The 18,496-nt window shown below is 40.1% G+C and overlaps 1 protein-coding gene across 1 annotated transcript; it reads left to right on the top strand.

Moving 5' to 3' along the window:
• The first annotated feature begins 545 nt into the window (after positions 1 to 545).
• tsr1 (TSR1 ribosome maturation factor) lies at positions 546 to 10,952 on the top strand. The gene is made up of 15 exons (XM_079565664.1): positions 546 to 715; positions 3,206 to 3,309; positions 3,391 to 3,619; positions 3,717 to 3,851; positions 3,925 to 4,355; positions 4,440 to 4,581; positions 4,701 to 4,888; positions 8,115 to 8,323; positions 8,422 to 8,581; positions 8,658 to 8,768; positions 8,859 to 8,991; positions 9,080 to 9,196; positions 10,326 to 10,466; positions 10,559 to 10,633; positions 10,719 to 10,952. Exons 1-15 carry the CDS (start codon positions 589 to 591, stop codon positions 10,898 to 10,900), a joined length of 2,484 nt encoding a protein of 827 aa, XP_079421790.1. The 5' UTR covers positions 546 to 588; the 3' UTR covers positions 10,901 to 10,952.
• Positions 10,953 to 18,496: the final 7,544 nt, after the last annotated feature.

The raw sequence follows: 18,496 nt of genomic DNA on the forward strand, positions 1-18,496 counted from the left end.
ACAGCAAGTGTCATTGGGATAGCCACGTTGAGGACATTTAAAGCTGCCATATGATGTGAAAGCTTTACCGAATGACTCGGCTGTGTTGGCAGGTTAACAGCTGATTTGTCCTCAAAAGTGGCATACTGCCTCAGGGAAAGTGGCGCAACTGTGAAAAGGGCCAAATTAGGACTCCTTACTTAGTTTATACTATTTTGTTTTTATTATACATATATATATATATATATATATATATATATATATATATATATATATATATATATATATATATATATATATATATATATATATATATATATATATATATTTACTTTACTTTTCAGTATGAGTTTGCCATGGCAACATTTAGACTCAATCAATGTCCTATATCTAGAGTTTTGGCCTGTGGTGCTTCCCCTTTATGTTATTGACCAAATGTCACAATAAACTTTGAAATTATTATATGGTACACAAACATATTTGTATCTTATTTTTTTGTATCTATTTTATTCTGAAGTGCCCGGAAAACCTGAAGACGCGCCTCTGTGAATACGTCCGCACGTTGCGGAAGTCTGCAGTACTTCCTGTGTGTGGCTCCCACATGCCCACATGGTGAAAATGGCTGCAAACGAAGAAAAACAACAAGGGCATCGAGCAGGCATATACAAGCAGAAAAATAAAGGGCACAAACATGGCAAGCATCGGACAAAGGGTGAAATCGAAAGAGAAAATAAAGGTATGTTTTGTCTTTACACGAAAGGAAGTTGTTGATGGCTGTATGCGTGGCGTGGGAAGAGGCTCGTGCACAGGTAATTAGGGGCTAGTGGCGAATCAAACCCACGTGTTTTAAGTGTAGTGTGCTGTTCTGTTAAATTAACCCTGTTGTTTGTTCTGTTATGACATGTTGCATTATGCGATGCTTGTGAGCTACAGTTGTGTTTTTGGAGAAAATGCAATAGTGTTGTTTCTTTAGGCAACCCGATGATTTTGAGAAATATAAATGCACACAAGTCTGATACAATACTGAAATGCGAAATAAAATAAAGTTAAGTTTTCTGAGGGCATCCAGGTTATTCTTGGTGGGGAACAACCCAATATTTTGTACATACTGAAGTTCCCCTAAAGGTCCCCGGTTGTTCGCATGGTAATATTGGAAAGTACCAGTTGCTAGTCGGGCTGCGTACTGTTGCCTAATACAGTAATTGATCAAACCTACTCGAAGCTGCTATACTACTTTTTTAATAGTAAAAATAATCGTACTGTAAGTATATTAAGTTAGATACCATGTTTTGATGATGGTGGGTCCCTACTCCTAAGTAGGGACAGTCTATAGTCTAGGAGTCCTAGACTATCCTGAAAGGCCACACCCACTTTCTTTCTGTTCGGAAATAAAAGAGTGTTGTCTGGCAGACCCAGGCTATCCCTAGACATAAATGTTAATACAAATATGTGTTTTTGTAAAACATATTAATACAAAAAATGCAATGCAATGCATGAAAATTAGCTTTCTGTTTTATGGTTCTAAATGATGGATAAAGTACAAATGTATTAGTGTTTAATAGAATTTGGCGCGCAATACTGGTGTCAATAAATATCCAGCCCTAGTAGAGTTTTAGAGGGGGGGTATTATGCAAAATCGACTTTTTCAAGCTTTACATCATGTTATTATGTCATTCCCTCATTAAAAACATGCCTGAAGTGTTGCCTTGGCAAATTTACGTATTTTTGAGTAATCTGTAAAAACTCTGATGGCAGCCATTTTAGGGACAGGTTTGCCTGAGTCCTCCTAGGAACGCCCCCACCTCCTGGAGAAGCCTCCGAGCTTTCGTCACCAGCCGAGTAACCAACCACTGCTCCTCAGCAGAACCCCCTCCCCACTGATGCCACAGACAGCGTGTGGAGCGGGCGTGTCTGAAAGGGTCAGAGGTTCTTAAAGAGACAGAGGCCTATTTCAAGACATTCGCTACAGCCATTTTGAGAGATCAATTTTATACAAGGCAGTTATTTTAATTTACTGCATTTACAGACCAACAGAAGGTTTCGTCATCATTGTAGTGTGATATAGACTGGTGCTATGTGATTGAAAAAAGCATAAAACCCCCTCTTTAAATGTCTATTAATCAGTAGCCTATTGTATTGTCCAATACAAACATCGTGTACACCTAGAGTTTGTAGGGTAGGTGAATTTTTCTTTTTGTAAGCACAATCGGATAATAATAATAGACTGAACTGACCAAAGTCACTATTGAGAGCAAAAGAGATACCCGTGATAATGTAAAGCCACGGTACTAACGTTGATATAAATCTATTACATTGTGTTGACAAGCATGAAAAGTTGAGATTGCACAACCACATTTGGTCAATTTGGTCGTTTTCTTATGAAGCAGTAAGCCTTTGGAACATTCTTCCAAACGAAATTTTCTCATGTACAATCTAAAGTACGTTTACATGCCTGACCAAACAGGTTATTATCAAAGAAAACCTGTACGCACTGAACAATTGTGATATGAATGGTGTAAAAGTGAGTGTTTTTTTTAAATTATTCTGTATACATTTTATTAACTTATGCAAGTATTAATTCAACCTGTCCAGGGACTGCGGGTGGAAATGAGCATTTCTTGCTAGAACCTGGCACGTGAAATCACTTCTATTTTAGACTAATGTCTTTTGTACGTTGTCCCTGATCAAATAAATATCAATTCAAATTCAGATGCCTGTTGCACTTTACAGTAATAACTTGGTAATGGAATGGAAATGGCATGTTACCTAAAAGTGTATGATGATGCACTCCAATTTATTTCAAGGGAATATGATAAATCTCACTCTTGCCCTATCCCAGACTGGGATACTACAATTTTCATACTAGGATTCCCAATATAAACATTGTACTATTTAAGCAGCAAGTATTTTCTTGGTGATACGTAAGTGGAATTTGGGCTGCTATGCATTATGCCCTTTTTCCCTGGTTAGTTACCATCCTATGTCCATTCTTTTATGTTATTACTGTGCTGCAAAGTCCAACTAAGATATCGAGCTCACATCACAACATCCCTTTTTTGTTATTTTGGTGTTGTCTTCAGAGGGGAAAAAAAACTATTCCAGTTGCAAAATATTGTTTTTGTGTGGGCAGATGTTTTTTAAGAAATATCACCAATTTCATCATTGACCCTCTTATTGTAGATGTTTGTTTTATTTTAATTCCTGTCCTCTATTTCTTTACATATAGGAAGAGTATCAGTGACGGTCCTCAGTAAAAAACAGAGGAGAGAGCAAAGGAAGATGGACAGGAGGCATAAGGCAAACCAACTACGGCGAAATAAAAAAGATAGGGTAATGTCGAACAAGTTATGTATATTAATGTACATTAATGTAAATATCTGCTATAAATCTTCAGCTTGTGTGTATCTTCAGGTACTGACCGAGAAAAGGCATTTAGGCAGTAAGGATGGCCCTCCTCATTTGGTTGCCGTGGTGCCGCTCCATGTCCAAGTCAGTGCCTCTGCTGTTGCAAAACTCCTGCGTGGGAATGATGCAGGGGGCATTGTGCACCAAGAGAGATGCATTAGTGGTGTCACTGAAAGTTTTGCTTTACTTCTGCCTCGTTTTAAACAAAGATTCATATTTATGAATCAAAATACAGGTATGACATTTATGTACAATTTTACTAACAACAGAATTATGCTGTTACTTTATCACAGTAGTACTTATTGTACCTGTTTTGTATATCATTTGAACAGCTGACTTGCACTCCCTGCTGGATATTGCAAAGGTTGCAGACAGCCTTGTGTTTGTGTTGGACTCCACTGAAGGTTGGGACAGCTATGGGGAGTACTGTCTTTCATGCCTCTTTGCTCAAGGCTTGCCAAGTCATGGTAAGCAATGATTAATGGCAGTTTCTGGCTCTTGGTTAACAAAACATCTAAAGTTCATTTTTTTGTTTTCTAGCCCTGGTTTGCCATGGTCTGACTGATCTTCCAATGAAAAAAAGGGTTGATGCCAAAAGAGCACTGTCAAAAATAACAGAGGCTCGTTTTCCTGATACACGCCTGTTCTCTCTTGACAATGAGCAGGAAGCAACATTATTGCTAAGGCACCTTGGCAGTCAAAGACAGCGAAAATTAGGATTTCGCTCCAGACGTTCCCACCTTCTAGCCCAGAACGTAACCTTTACACCAAATACAGATGGCAACACTGGCCTTGGGACTCTTTGTGTTTCTGGATATGTGCGAGGCTGCCCTCTATCGGTGGATCGACTAGTTCACATTACTGGTCATGGAGACTTTCAGCTCAGTCAAATTGATGCTCCGTCTGATCCACTTCCACTGAACATTTCAGCTGCACGTGTTATCAAACCTGGCAAAGATGTCGACATGCTGGTAGTTTTTATTCACAATATTTAAATGTGCACACATATTTATGTATGTGAATGTATGGGTACAATTATAGTTTGATTTTGTCAGGATGGAGGTGAGGAGGAGACCACTCGAGTGTTAATGAAAGCAGACCCGTCTCGCAGGGAAAATTTACAGGCTGAGGCAGAGGTGGACCCCATGGATGGAGAGCAAACATGGCCCACAGAGGCAGAGTTGCTAGAAGCTGAAGGTACAGTATGAGTGCTTTGTTTCAGGTCACAGCCATATTCTCATTTCACTTCATGGTCAACAATTTGTTGCACTTGTTGTAATCATGTTAAATTTTGAAAATGATTGCTGTATGATTAGAGGCAAGGAAGCACAAGTGTGTGATGAAGGTGCCCAAAGGGACCTCAGATTACCAGGCCGCATGGATTGTGGATGAGGATGAAGAGAATGGTGACATTGATGAAGAGAGCAGTGATGAGGATGACGATGATGATGACATGATGGATGAAGCGATGGAGGGAGACGAAGACGAGGACCTTCAATCACAGGTGAAGCTGTTACAATATCTCATTTTATAATACTGCATTAAACCTCCCCCTTTTTGAACATTGCATACACGTCCTGAACTGAGCTGTCATTGTAGCCTGTTGCCATAGAAACTGTGATTGGTTCCGTTGGAGATGATTAAGAGCTGCTCCGCCTCAGTATCAGAGTTTCCGCAGCTTGCGTATACGTGACCTCCAGACAGTGCACCTCAGGTCTAAGGGGTATTGTTTGTTTTCACTGTGTCTGTCTCCAGCCTTCAGTGTCAGGCTGCTGGCCACAACAATAGTGTTTGGAGCAGGAGTCCCAGGAGAAGCCTCCTGTCTTCCTGTTCAGTGAGCAGAACTTCCTGTCTGGACATAGGGAGGCGTGTTGCATTTATTTATCTGCTGCTCTGCTTGGAAAAAATACGTCTAGGAAACCCCTCTTATTTGTGAGATCACTGAGATTTGATTTGTGTTATGTGTTTGGTGTTAAAATGACTACGAAGGGAGGAAAGTGGCACTTCAGAGGATTTGGTACCTCCAGGATTTTGCAATGTTACGATCACAACCATTACAGCAAATTCATGCGAACTCTGCAAATTCAGTGTGTCTTTTAAATTCTTCCAGAATAATGTCCCTCTCCTGTAACTGGGGCTTGACATTAACACCTGCCAAATGCAGGTAGATTTGGGCGGTGGCGGGTAATGCCGTCTCCCTAACCAGCCACAGTGGTGGGTTAGACTGATCTTATTTACCTAAACACTAAACACTTATGAAGCATTATTATCATTCTATCTACTGCACTACATTTTCCAGTGGAGTTTGAAAAAAAAAAAATCTCTAATCGGGCTTTGATTGTCCCGTTACGTGCCCGGACCAGGTCTGTGGTCTGTCAGGCCTGCTACACATATCCCAGAACCGAGCTCCCGCAGCGGCCAAGCTGCTTCGAGCAGAGGAGAAGCAGCTGCAGAGAGTGTGTAGTCTTCAATTTTCTAGTGGGTATTTTGTCATTTTTACTGTAAAAGAGAGCGAGCGTGAGGGCCATGTGGACTTAAGTTTTGTTTATAAGCAAAAACAAAACTATGCAAAGCTGCCTTCATTTGTTGTTACAATAATATTTAAATCAGTGAGACATAGTGCTCTGGTGCATGATCTTACTCTGTACAACTTAAACTGGTTTAAGTCACACTAAAACATTACAGTATTCAAGATTAAAGTTGGGCAATTTATACTATTAGCCTTCTAATATAAACAGGACCTTGGTTCACACTTTAACTTTGTTACATGAGCTTCCAGTCTGTACAGTTTGCAGCATTGCAGTCTTTGTTTGTGGAGCCGTTTGGTCAAGCTGTGGCGTCATGCTTGCTCCCGGTGCACACAAGAAAGTGACAGTGTGCGAGATCTTAACCTATCCCACTCATTAATAATTGGGTCCACTTGGCTGCAGGTAGAGAAAGCAGGGAGAGGTCAGACTGTTGCCTGCCAGCAAGCTGAATTCTCGTGGTATTTGTGAATTTACAAACACACAAGAATCCATCTTGTACTGCTCCAACCTTCACCGTTCGGAACCAAACCAAAATTGGTTTAGTCCAAATAGATACAGACTAACAAGGTGTTGGTGACAAAAAACATGTTGTATGCTGCTACACTTAACACCATCACACATAACTTTTTTTCAAAACTAAACAGTGAATACAGAATGCAGCAAATCCATTCAATCAGCAGTAAATGCTTCTCCAAGAAACAGTGCCATAACATTAGCACTGTTATCTCAATCTGGCTCTTGCCCGGTTAGAGAGACCGAGACATATAGTACTAGTCTGTAGAAAGCATGTCACACACGGACTAAAGCTCTACAAGCTGCACTTATTCTCTGTTGCACTGTTTAAATCCTGCTTATGTAAATTGGCCACTCTATGGGTAACACTTATAATCAATCAACTTACTATAGCCCCACAACAGGAGGCTGAGTTTTCTATGTTAAAGAGGGGGTATTATGCTTTTTTCAATCACATAGCACTAGTCTATAACACACTACAATGATGACGAAACCTTCTGTTGGTCTTTAAATGCAGTAAATTAGAATAACTGCCTTGTATAAAATTGCTGTCTCAAAATGGCTGTAGTGAATGTCTTGAAATAGGCCTCTGTCTCTTTAAGAACCTCTGACCCTTTCCGGCACGCCCCCTCCACACGCTGTCTGTGGCATCAGTGGGGAGGGGGTTCTGCTAAGGAGCAATGGTTGGTTACTTGGCTGGTGACGAAAGCTCGGAGGCGTCTCCAGGAGGTGGGGGCGTTCCTAGGAGGACTCAGGCAAACCTATCCCTAAAATGGCTGCCATCAGAACTTTTACAGATTACTCAAAAATACGTGAATGTGCCAAGGCAACACTTCAGGCATGTTTTTACTGAGGGAGTGACATAATAACATGATGTAAAGCTTGAAAAAGTCGATTTTGCATAATACCCCCCCCCCCTTTAAATAACAATAACATGGTGGATTAAATCCATGTTGTTAAACATACATTTAGTTAAATTAAAGCAGGTGAACATGTGTATTATTTGAATACTCATCTTAGTTTCGGCTAGTGAAATCAGTAGGTAGCTATAGATAGCTTTAGAAAATCACTTGCCACATTGGCCAGTGACCAAAAAAGTTAATGTCAAGCCCTGCCTGTAGCCATTCAAAATTACACGCAACTAGTTATGGTAATGACACTTTCTGATCAGTTTAGTTGTTAAATTGTTGTTGATTTATGCAGTGTTCCCTTTGTCCTCTGTGGTCGGGAACTTGGAGCTCGGAAAGCCGTTTTAATGGCGAGCACAGCTATGTTAATTGCTTACCTGGACCTATGAGATACTACCTGAGTTTCTGAGTAGGAATTCCAATTTAGAAGGTTGTTCAGAAATGCACTGATCGTAAAATCGAAAATTCAAATTACAAGGATGACTGGAACACAACATTGTTCCTCTAAATCGGAGTTTAACCAGAGACTGTGATTGAACAATTAATTTCAACATTATTATTGAAAATTGAATTTTTGTAAATGAAAATTATTTCCTATCCCCCTTGTAACGGTCGGAGTCAACTCTGAGTCTGGGTCATTTAAACAGCTTTGTGTACTGAGGCCACTCTTGTCTCATACTGTCCTTACTGAAAATATAAAATAATATAATATCAAAACAAAACGGATGCTAGATGTATAAAACCTCAAAGAGTGCTCATGCTGTAAATCTGATCATCTCAGGAGCCTGGTTCAGGTTGTGTATCTGATGAAGAGGATGGAGAAGAGGAGGAGGTGTGTGCCTCTGAGCGAGCTGGTGCAGATCAGCGCTATGATGAGAACATGGACAAAGCTGCAGAAGAGGAGGGTCTTCAGCGCTACAGGGAGGCTCGAGCCAATGAGATGTTTCCTGATGAGGTGGACACGCCCCTGGAAACACCTGCAAGAATCAGGTTATGCAATGTTGTATTATCTTTCATTGAAATTAAAGTAGCAACAGCAACAAACCATTACATGGTTTGACATTTATTTATTATGTATTATATTTCAGGTTTCAGCGCTACAGAGGTTTAAAGAGTTTTCGAGCGTCCCCCTGGGATCCCATGGAAAACCTCCCCCCCGACTTTTCACGAATCTTCCAGTTTCAGAGTTTTGAACGCACCCGCAGGCGCATCCTGACTGAGGCTTCAGCTGAGGATGAGGGAGCCATGGTAAATCCATTGTTGATACTATGTACATTTTTATTGTGTTACTTGTGTTTATGACCCACTGCATATTTTGTCTTAGGTGGGCTGGTACATCACTGTACACATTATTGATGTCCCGCCCTCAGTGATGGAGAATGTACAGGCTGGCAGACCACTTGTCCTAGTGTCACTCTTGTCCCATGAACAGAAGGTGTGTTCACATGTCCTATATTTTAAAATGCATTGTGTGAATATACTTGGATTTAGATTTTTTTTCTTCTTCTTTTTTTTCTTTTTACAGATGTCAGTAATGCATCTATTGGTGAGGAGGCATCCAAGTAACATGGAGCCCATTAAATCGAAAGAAGAACTTATTTTCCACTGTGGATTCCGAAGGTTCAAAGCCTCTCCCATCTTCTCTCAGCACACCTCAGGTTCAACTCAAGACCCATTTTCTGCTTCTTTGCTTCTACATATCTTCTCAAACTTTGATATAAATCTGCCATCTACTCCCCGTTACAGCTGACAAACACAAGATGGAGCGCTTCCTCAGGCCGGATGCCCCTACAGTTGTGTCAGTCTATGCCCCCATCACCTTCAATCCTGCTGGAGCCCTGCTGTTCAAGCAGAGAGAAGATGGTGAGATCTTTAAAAATCATTGAATAATGTGGAAATTTGTTGCTGATGTATTGGGGTGATGAAAAAAATCGATTCTGCGTTATTATGTCACTCGATTCTTGTATCGATGCAAATAACGTCTGTATCTATATTTAAACATCCATTTTGGGGGAAATATTAATTGCAGTGTCTCTCATCGTTCTTGCACTTTTACACCCGCCCGCTAGATGGCAGCACACTGTGCCGCCCGCCCGCTCAATAGAATCTAGTTATCGATGGGATGGCTTTTTACAGTGTAGTCTCTAGAGAAACTCAGCAAAAGTTTTAATATGGTGGATAAGGAGTTGGCAGATGCTCTGGGGCACTTTGAGAACTCTACAGGTGACCTCACTTTGGAGACCTGGATTATTACGAGAGCCATGCACCTTTGCACATTTCACTGAAGTGTTTTGGCGTGTTTATTATAGCATTTTATTCCGGGATAAAACAAAGCCAAGGGGAAACTAAATACAGCAGGTTTACTATATGTTAAACTTGTCACGGTGGTGAAGTGACGAGTGCGTCCAGTTTGTGTGCTACTCCTAACACATTAAGATAATGAAGAGATGAGCTGTCATGCCGATGTTATGTCCCCAATCTGATGCACAGATGAGCCACAGAGACGTGATGCTAGTTGTGGAGTCTACAAGGTTTTAAATGCCCCATCTGAGCGATCATATATTTTAATGGATGAAACAGGCTCAGTTATGTCATTACTGATCACTAAGGACTCCAAATAAAGGTTATAGAAATACTAGAAAACGTGCATCCCCAGTTTTGATTACATTTACTAGTCTTCCTGTTTTCCATTCAAAGTAACATAATCATGACAAACACCACAGTCACAAGTCCACAATATAGATTATAGTTATAGTTTCCAAAGTAGAAAAAAAAATCGCAATAATCGTCTAATGCTTCATAATTGGAATATATCTTAAAGTATCACAACCTGTGTATCGGGATATGAATCGTGTCGCCAGAGACTAGGCAATACACACCCCTATGATCTATAAATCTTTGACATGTCAGTCATGTCTTTATTTGATAGCTTTTTTTTATAGGGGTGGATCTGAAACATGATTTACATTTGAAATCGTACTTTCTCTTTTAGGTGCACAGGATCTGGTTGCCACTGGCAGTCTGCTCAGTTGTGACCCACAGCGTATAGTGCTCAAGAGAATCGTCGTCAGTGGGCACCCATTTAAAATCAACAGACGCTCTGCAGTTGTTCGATACATGTTCTTCAATCGAGGTGAATAATCAAGATAACACTCATTTTTTTCACACTTTCATTTTGTTGTATGTCTTGATATTATTAACTTTTCTATTTTAATTCTGGTTAAGATGACATCATGTGGTTCAAGCCAATAGAACTGCGAACTAAATGGGGTCGAAGAGGCCACATTAAAGAGGCACTTGGTAAGAACCAAACAAAAGCTAAGAAAACGATATATTCACTTTGGCTATTATGTTATATATGGAGTTTATTTTGATTTTTTTTCAGGAACACATGGCCATATGAAGTGCGTGTTTGATAACCAGCTGCGTTCTCAAGACACAGTTCTAATGAACTTGTATAAGAGAGTGTACCCTCGTTGGACCTATGACCCTTTTGTGCCACTGCCTTCGCTCTGGGTTAAAAGGGAGGTCACTGTAGAGATGCAGGATTTGGATGACATGGAGTAATATATTAGTATCCAATCTAATCCAACTTTATTTATGTAGCACATTTCAACAACTAAAAAAAGTCTAATAAATAACTTGATCTGTTGTTGTGCTTTTTCATATTTTGTCGTGAAATATAAATAAAAAACTCGAGATGCTGTCCGCTGCATTCAATAAACGTACACTAGGTGGCAGCAATGACTCATTTTAAGCGCACAAGCATCGCGCACCATTTGTACAGTCCAGTAACTGGATGTATATAAAAGGGAATCTTTGTTCTAATGAACAGTTTGTTTAATATCAAAGTAAGAATAGGCTATAATCGTTCTATAATTTACATTTATGTGTACATAAAATTATAGAATGCACATTTAATGGACAGAAAAGAAATGTATGTTGATTTGAACATCAGAGTAATCTGCATTAGCCAACTTTATATACCCTATTGTTATTGAAAACATTTCTATGTGACACTGGTTCTACGCTGAAATGAAGCCAGACCAATAAATAGACCAACTCTAAATATTAAACGTATGTTCCTAAAAAGTTGGTATCCTTTACTGCTCCATACAGGGAATATATATATAGCTCATTGCAAAGGAGGAGTCATTTTAACATTCAGATTCAGACTGTGTTAGGGCTGCAGATTTAAATTAATCAAATACCTGCGTGGAGTTGTTTCTACCAACATTTCCATTTGACAATTATGGAGAATTCATCTTGATGGACTTGGATGACTGACATGCCTAGGAACAGTTTGGGCTGTGTAATATAAGTAAACAGCTAAGTTTAGAATAACTGATCATTAACACAATAAGATAGCCAGTTCTTGTTAGTGGATTAACCTAGACCTCGCATACAGGAGTTGTCCGATCCACCATGCTTGTCTGATCAAGAATGCCCTGAGGTGGCACAGCTTAAGTCTTGTCTACTGGGTAAGGCTGCTGTACATGGAAGATTGTCTCAGTGTCGTGGGTTCCTGTCACAATGCCAACAATTTGCAGAATGTCTCTCACTCTGCACTGTCCTAAACTGAAGGGCCAAGAATCTTTTAATAATGCCCTGTCCTTCCCAGTTTTTGCTTCCACATTTTTATGATGAAGTTAACTTGTTCCCTACTGTAGAGATGGGAGATCTTTTCCATTGGATGTGGAAACAGATGGAAGAAGAGCAAGAGAAGGGGCAGAGAAGGAATCAAAGATAAGAGCCAGGGTGACTAAAGCGGTGGTTGAAGCGGGGACGTGGAAATGCTCCAAAACGAATATTAAAATAAAAATAAAACGTTAGTGGGTGAGAGAGGCACAGGGATGAAATGAAGGAGTGTGAGAGTGTGGGCAAAGGGAGTTGGAGCGAGTGGCTGGCGTTTATGGGTTGCAGATGTGGCGCTGTGGGGTTTTGGCAGGGGCCGTGTTCCCTGGAATGGTGCACGGGCTGGGTGGCACCGGGGTGAGAGGGAGGTCACTGCACCACAGCCCATAAAACACAGCGAGAGCGAGAGAGAGGGGAGAGAGGAGCTGAGTGGCCCCCAACACCAGCCTGGGATCACCCAAGCATCCGGCTATTGAAGAACCATATGGTTATTACTTGAATAACTCACTCATTCACTCAACTCCCCTTGTACATGCATGCCCATCATGATAAGGCGTATCTGAAATTATTTACACAAGAGTTTTAGAAATGAGCAAAAGATCTCAGATTACGGGGAACTGGTAAGTGAGCGAAAAGGCCAAAGATCAGATGTATGTATTGTTTTTTCTTCTTTTAGGGTTGAGTTATTCAGTTTCTCTGTCCTCACTGACTCCAAAGCCTTATGCATTCACTGATATTTCTTGGTAGAGCGGGACAATTTGACAATGGAATTAGTTCAGCTTTCTCTCTCCCCCCCGTCTTTCCACAAGAATCAGCCCTGGCATCCTCCCCACTGCTGCCATCAATCAGATGAGAGCAGTTGGGGTATTTCAGTCTATGGGATGTCAACTGTATTTATGCCAATCGTGATGCTGGGGCTGATGTGTTGTTGCCGATGGTATGGAGACCAGGACCTCACAACAAAGCTCTGAGTTCACACAGAGAACAAAAGAGGGAGGGGAGGGGGGTTCAGAAGACATGGGGCTTCATGGCGTGCACATTTGGGTCTGTCAGGACCAGGAAGAAAGAGGACCACAGAAGTTTAAGATGTCACTTAAATATAAGACAGTGAGTGGACCGACGAACCCATGTCCTCAATACTCTTATTGCGGTTTATGGCTGATACTAAAGTTTTCTAAATTTGTTTTATATTGGTTAAGATTTTATACATTGATTATCCTGAATAAGCTAAAGACAGACATTTTAAAAGTAAAAGTTCCAGTGAAAAAAAACTGAAAACAAAATGCGGATAAGAGCCGTTCCATTGCTCTCGGTTGTGCTGTTTCTGAACTTTCTGTGGGGAAAAAACAAAATCATCCCCATTCCCCATACAAAAAGGTACAGCCTCTATAAGCCTGAGTGTAGATTTTTGAAGAAAGTGTATGAATGCTTCCTGTATATATAAGGAAAATCTCTAACTTCTATATTAAATCTATATATATACATGTATCTCTCTAAGGCATAGTGATGAGTAGTTCTACCCTTATTTCTAAGCATATAGGACTGCATTCATGCTGGCACAAAGGCAAGTGTGAAAGTTTAAATGAAGCTCAAATCATTAAGGTGTTACCCATAAACAGTTGCCGTGGGTCCAAATCTGGATTATTGCCAGTGTTGGGCAAATTACTTAGAAAATGCAATATATTCTATATTAGTGATTACAGATTACAGATTACATATTACTGTTTCAAAAAATGTAGCTGAGTTACACTACTTCGAGTTACTTCTGAGTCACCTTTGGCAAAATGTAAACTGAATATAGTAATAATGCCACCGAGCAAAAGTGCAGTCAAATATATTATTTCCTTTTCCTTCTCTTTCCCACATTCTGTCTGTTTTGTTTTGAGGACATTAACTACACGCAACTGCAGATCTTATACACCAGTGTCCAACTTGATCTGGCACGCTGCCTTTAATTTGGGGGGAGTTTGGCCTTTAGTTGTTCATGCATTGAAATGCTCTTGTAACTCGAGTTACCTGAAATGTAATGACTAATATACTTGTGTAAGTAATATGTTATATTCCTTAGTTACTGAAAAAAGTCATATATTTGCGTAACTCTTTTGTAATAACCCAACACGGATTATTGCACAGTCACATACGATATGCACATTAGGCAAGTCCTTTAGGCACACTCAAGTGCTGCCTCTGCTCCTGTCACTGACAAGTTATTCATCTGTTGAGGTTTTTCTTCAACAGACTTCATGGGTTCTGTGAAACATTTTTTTTTTGTTTTTATGTGTGCATGAGTAATTAATTGAATTTTGAGCAGCATTGCATTTCCCTGTAGCAGTGGTTCTCAACCTTTTTTAGTTGCAACCCCCAGTATAGCAATTGCCCACAAGTCACTTTATCCATTCAAACTACATTTTTGATCTGGTGACCCTGAAATACGGTGACCCCCAGGTTGGGAACCTTTGCCCTAAAGAGACAATAAACTCACTAGAGTCTTAACCTTAAACATGTACTGTCCTTATTCTGGCGCTCAATTTGAGTTCTGAAATGTTGAATGGGATCTTTATTGTAACAAGTGTCACTGTCACTACCTGCTGTGAAATTAAAAACACACGTACTATTTCCAACCTGCTCAGCTCTGACCCCCTCGAGGGCCTCCCATGCAGAGTGCTTTTGTGCTGACATCAGTGCACTGAGACCTGGCAACCCTCTTCTCCCCTCACCATGCTTCCTGCCCTGGTGATGTCACACACCATATGGTTTTCAGCAGCATCAAGCCGGAAAAGAGATTTGGGGGGAAGGAGCGAAAATAGGAGGGCTGGAACGAGTGCGTGGATCGGACACAGAAAACAAAAGGTTGGCTCGTCCCCCTGAGTGTGAGCTGTGAGTGAGAGGAGGAGAGAGGCTGCACTGTGTGAGGCTAATGAGGAGAGACCAGGGAGCAAAGACCACGCAGCAGAAAACCATGTGCAAAACAGGCGCAATATTAACACAAATCTTACATTACATTTATTTGCAACATGTTTCGATATTATTTTACAGCTATCTGCATGAATACAGTTTCTCTGTACACATCACTAAACTTGGATCATAAGATATGTCCTTTCTATGAGGTCATTTGTGAAATCATTTAATTTTCTCATTAGTCTCTGTGGCATAGTCAGACACATACGTTTTTGTATTTCTATATACATTTTGTGAACTATCAGACAAATCCTTTGTATAATTTAAAAAAAACAACAACATAGGATCATGAAATGAAATGGAAGAAGTGGTCGAGCTAATTAGTATTGCATCTGGTTATTGTTGTTATGATCTTATGTGCAGCACTTTGGAAATTCTTTTGTTGTTTAAATGTGCTATAAAAACAAAGTGGATTGGATTGAAATGAAATGAAGATTGTTCACAACTTGCACTTCCAGAAATTCCTGCCATCAAAGCACGCCAGTCTAAGGTCGCTAAACCAGCATGTGGAATCTGAAGATAAGACGTGGAGACTTGTGCTCTATAAAGCTGTCTGAAAGCCTGTTCTTTAAAATGAATTAGGGGTGGCCTGTGTGTAAATGTTGAGCCTTCTGTTCAATCTATGGTGATGATGAGAGCCTAAAGCTGAGAGAGCGTGTCTGGTATGACGCGGCGGTCACAGCATCTGGACAGATGAGCAGCCAAATTCCCTCAGAGAGAGAGAGAGAGGACAAAGGAGACTAAAGACTGATGGCATTTATACGAGGACTTGGAGTAGGATATTGCATGGTGATTGTTTTTAGGCATTTCGCTGTCTTTTACTTATGCCATTTAAAGTCTTACATTTTTAATCAGTGTTTTCAAAGTTAAGCCTTTTATTCAAGCTGAAAAAGGATTCACTTTTTGAGTGGAAGATAAGATAAGACTTTGTTGATCTCAAAATGGATTTGTAATAGATTCTTACCATTTCGGGTCACAGCAGCACAGTTGAAGTTCTTACATATTTTGGATGTGCATAAAGTGATGGTATACAACTGAGGTTTTCCAAAAGCATATTTAGTTACATGTTTTCTTCTTGTCAGGAAACAAAACGCGTCAAAAACAAATCAGTCCCAACAAACCATCGTTCTGGGTTATAGCCATAGAGACGCTCAGCTCATATCGCCTTTTTATTGTGTGTTTCGTAATTCGCCCCTGTCTTTTGTAAATCAAAATCCCACATCTCTAACCTGGAATATGAACTATAAATGTGCATGATTTAAAGGGTGACAGACTCCTCTCAGATTTACCATTTGCGCTGCGCCTGGTCTGCCTTATCTCCAGCTCAAGTCCCTGCACTGGATGGAGGATTTAGACACATGAATTAGGGATGGGCTTCTTTACTTGTATTTGTGGCCCTGTGAACAGGCAGCTTTAATTGAATCATTGCTTACAACCGGCAATTTGGAGGCTTTCTCAGTTCATTAGAAGTTCAGCGTTTCAGGTTTAGTGAGCTCCAGATTTTGGTATGTTAGATTGTGTTTGGACAAGCTGAGGTTTAATGTCCAGCCTCAGAGGACTGATTGATTAGTGAGATAAAGTTTGTCTGGCAAAAGGCATTCATGGGACTGAAAGTACAAAAATAGTTGATACGATCCCCAAACCCTGTCCAGCAACTTGGTTTCTAATGATAGAAGTGCGAAGGCTGACAAAGTAACTACTATTTATTTGCTATTTCTTTTTATGCCCGTTAAGAGTCTGTTTTTGGCATAAACACTATATGATACAATATGCTTTATTAATCTCGAAGGAAATTCATTTGGTCAGCGCCTTACATTAGTGACATATAAAAGAAACAGATGAAAAAAGTCATAAAAATTGATCTGAAAAGTTCTGAGTACATACAATTCAAATGAAATATACAAGGTAAAATCGACGATTTGTCTAAAACGTTATTATCTGTTAAATTATGTAAGTAATTTTGTCATATTTTCAAGTATTATTTCTTTCTTGTACTTAGCACATAGCTGATTAGCTGGCGTTGTGCCTTTAAACTCTTAATAGTTGACTTTTTTTATAGAGTCAATGCAAAAAAAACATAGGATTTTTTTATGTCGGACCCTGACATCTGACCAGGAGTGGGTGGGACTGTGGAGCTCTAGAGCACCTTAAAGCAGTACTAAGTAACTCATGCCCCTAGAGGCCATAAGCGCCACTTCAGGTGTCGTAGCATGTTACGGTTTTAAATACTACGCTGACAGAAAAAAACAATGGGAGAGAGGGATATCGTACACCCAATTGTAAATCCATTTTAAGTGGCACTAGCCCACAGTTAGCTTTGCCCGTTAGCCTGTTAGCTTCTTCTTCGTGATTCTATTAGTGTGTATTGAGGCCTCGGACACGTAGGCAGCTTAGTTGCAATTGTGGTTTTCTGGCCAGAGACACCAGGGGGAGATGAAAGACCCCCCAATCATCCCATTAACACTTGTATACCCCCAGAGGGACTATGAAAAGGATTCATTAAGTTAAACAAGCTACTTAGTACTGCTTTAACAACAGTGGTGCTTCAATAAGAATAATAAAAATACACAAAAACAAACTACAAAGTAAAACAAAGTCACAGGTTGCGTGTCAAAAGTGTCTAATTAAGGTGTAATTAGAAGTAATAGGTGGGCCACCAACAAAAAAATGTAGGACCACCATAAGCCAGAGCCAGTCCATACCAGTACCAGTATGTAGTATGGTAGCAGTAGGGTCAAAGCTTGTGCCAGCCGCACTTCCACTGCCCACACCATTGTTTAATGAGGAATTGTAAACATGTAGTGTCTATGTTCCTCAAGCAAAATGCCATGGTGTTTGTAACCAGCGGCGTCGATTTAAAACGCATCATGCAGCACCTGGCAAGGCACTGATGATATCATGGTGTCCCTTCCTGGATGGAAAAGACTATTCTGGAGCATGAATTGAGAGACATCCTTCATGGAACATATGTATTCTGCAGCACACCTCAGTCTGCAGGGTTATCAGCGGTTCATCAGAGAACATGGAAGTCAGACAATAGCTTCCTCTGGGGTCTTCAGGGTGTCCTAGGAATCGGCTCAGTGACAGACGCACCTTCACATTCAAAATAAGACCTGCAAGAGAGCTGGCAGCTGCTGTTAGGAAATAAAACAAACAGGAATAGGTTACTTGTCTGCACAGAGCAGTAATGTTAAAATAATGGACTACATTCATATCTGTCTGCAGTCCTTCTCTCCAACACACAGGGGATTACATAGGATGTGGATATAAAGTACATACAAACGTGATACATATGGGCTACAGTAGTGTAATAATAATAATAATAATAATAATAATAATAATAATAATAATAATAATAATAATAATAATAATAATAATAATAATAATAATAATAATAATAATAATAATAATAAAAATAAAAATCTTAATGTCATCATGATTGTATGCTATAGATGAAGTAATTTAACCATGACCAAACATAGCCTAATGAATGAATGAATGAATGAGTCATTCAGCGTCGGTCAAATGACTGCAGTGCCTCAGACCTGTGGGACTCCCTTGAAAGCACCG

Source organism: Gobius niger, assembly GCF_951799975.1.
Source record: "Gobius niger genome assembly, chromosome: 1".
Taxonomy (NCBI): Eukaryota; Metazoa; Chordata; class Actinopteri; order Gobiiformes; family Gobiidae; genus Gobius; species Gobius niger.